At 43.6% G+C, this 746-nt stretch overlaps 1 protein-coding gene across 1 annotated transcript in view; it reads right to left on the bottom strand.

Annotated features, from left to right (window-relative positions):
* LOC104753134 (transcription factor bHLH157-like) overlaps positions 1-746 on the bottom strand; it is a gene marked incomplete at its 3' end in the record, with an annotated part of 3,263 nt that continues 2,517 nt past the window's right edge. The window contains 2 exon segments of the mRNA XM_010475428.1: positions 1-17; positions 127-746. Coding sequence (XP_010473730.1) covers positions 1-17; positions 127-746 — 637 coding nt within the window.

Here is a 746-nt window from a genome sequence, read left to right as displayed (position 1 = left end):
AACGTATCTATGCTACACTGTTGAGTCATATATATATATATATATATATATATTATTAGAGAATTATTATGGATTTGCTGCAAATCTCTCTAATTTGGAATGCCAACTATATATATTAGTAATTACCTTTGCTCCATTAGGGATCATCCCTCGCAGCTCCTTGATACGGTCTTGTATCATCTGACGGTCCTTAGGCCTCGGCCTCCTGCTTTCCCCTGCCTTTGCTCTTTTCTTCTTCCCTCCGACGCTTGATCTCTCATCATCAACCCACAAACTCCGCCCTGTTATACTAGTTTCTTGAGCCTGCGGAAAAAAGCTTGAGCTATGCGCTGCCGCTGATGATGTTTCAAGTTTCCGTCTTTTGCTCTGATTCACACCTGCAGAATAGTCTGTGAGAGAACTAGTACAAGTGTTGTTGCTAAGACTGCTGCTTATGAGCTCAGAGAAGAGTCCTTTGGGCAAAGGCTCCTGAGAATGCATCCCCAAAATGTCGAAAAGATCCTTGTCGTCATCATTTCCTTGGATCACCAAGGAATTCTCCTGCTGCTGCTGCTGCTGCTGATGATGATGATGATCACCTGAAGAGCAATTCTGTTCAGGTGAGTCAGCGAGCAGCTCGTAAAGATCGTCAAGAGTGTAAGACTTGAGAATGTCGAAACCAAAATCATCTCCACTGCTAACAGTAACATCTTGGTGGTGGCCGGAAGAAGCTGAAGCTGCTTCAGAGGTTTTACAAGAGATCATCT

This window comes from Camelina sativa, chromosome 16, assembly GCF_000633955.1.
Source record: "Camelina sativa cultivar DH55 chromosome 16, Cs, whole genome shotgun sequence".
NCBI classification, from domain to species: Eukaryota; Viridiplantae; Streptophyta; class Magnoliopsida; order Brassicales; family Brassicaceae; genus Camelina; species Camelina sativa.
Note: the sequence above shows the minus strand (reverse complement) of the source record. Positions and strands in the feature narration are given on the sequence as shown.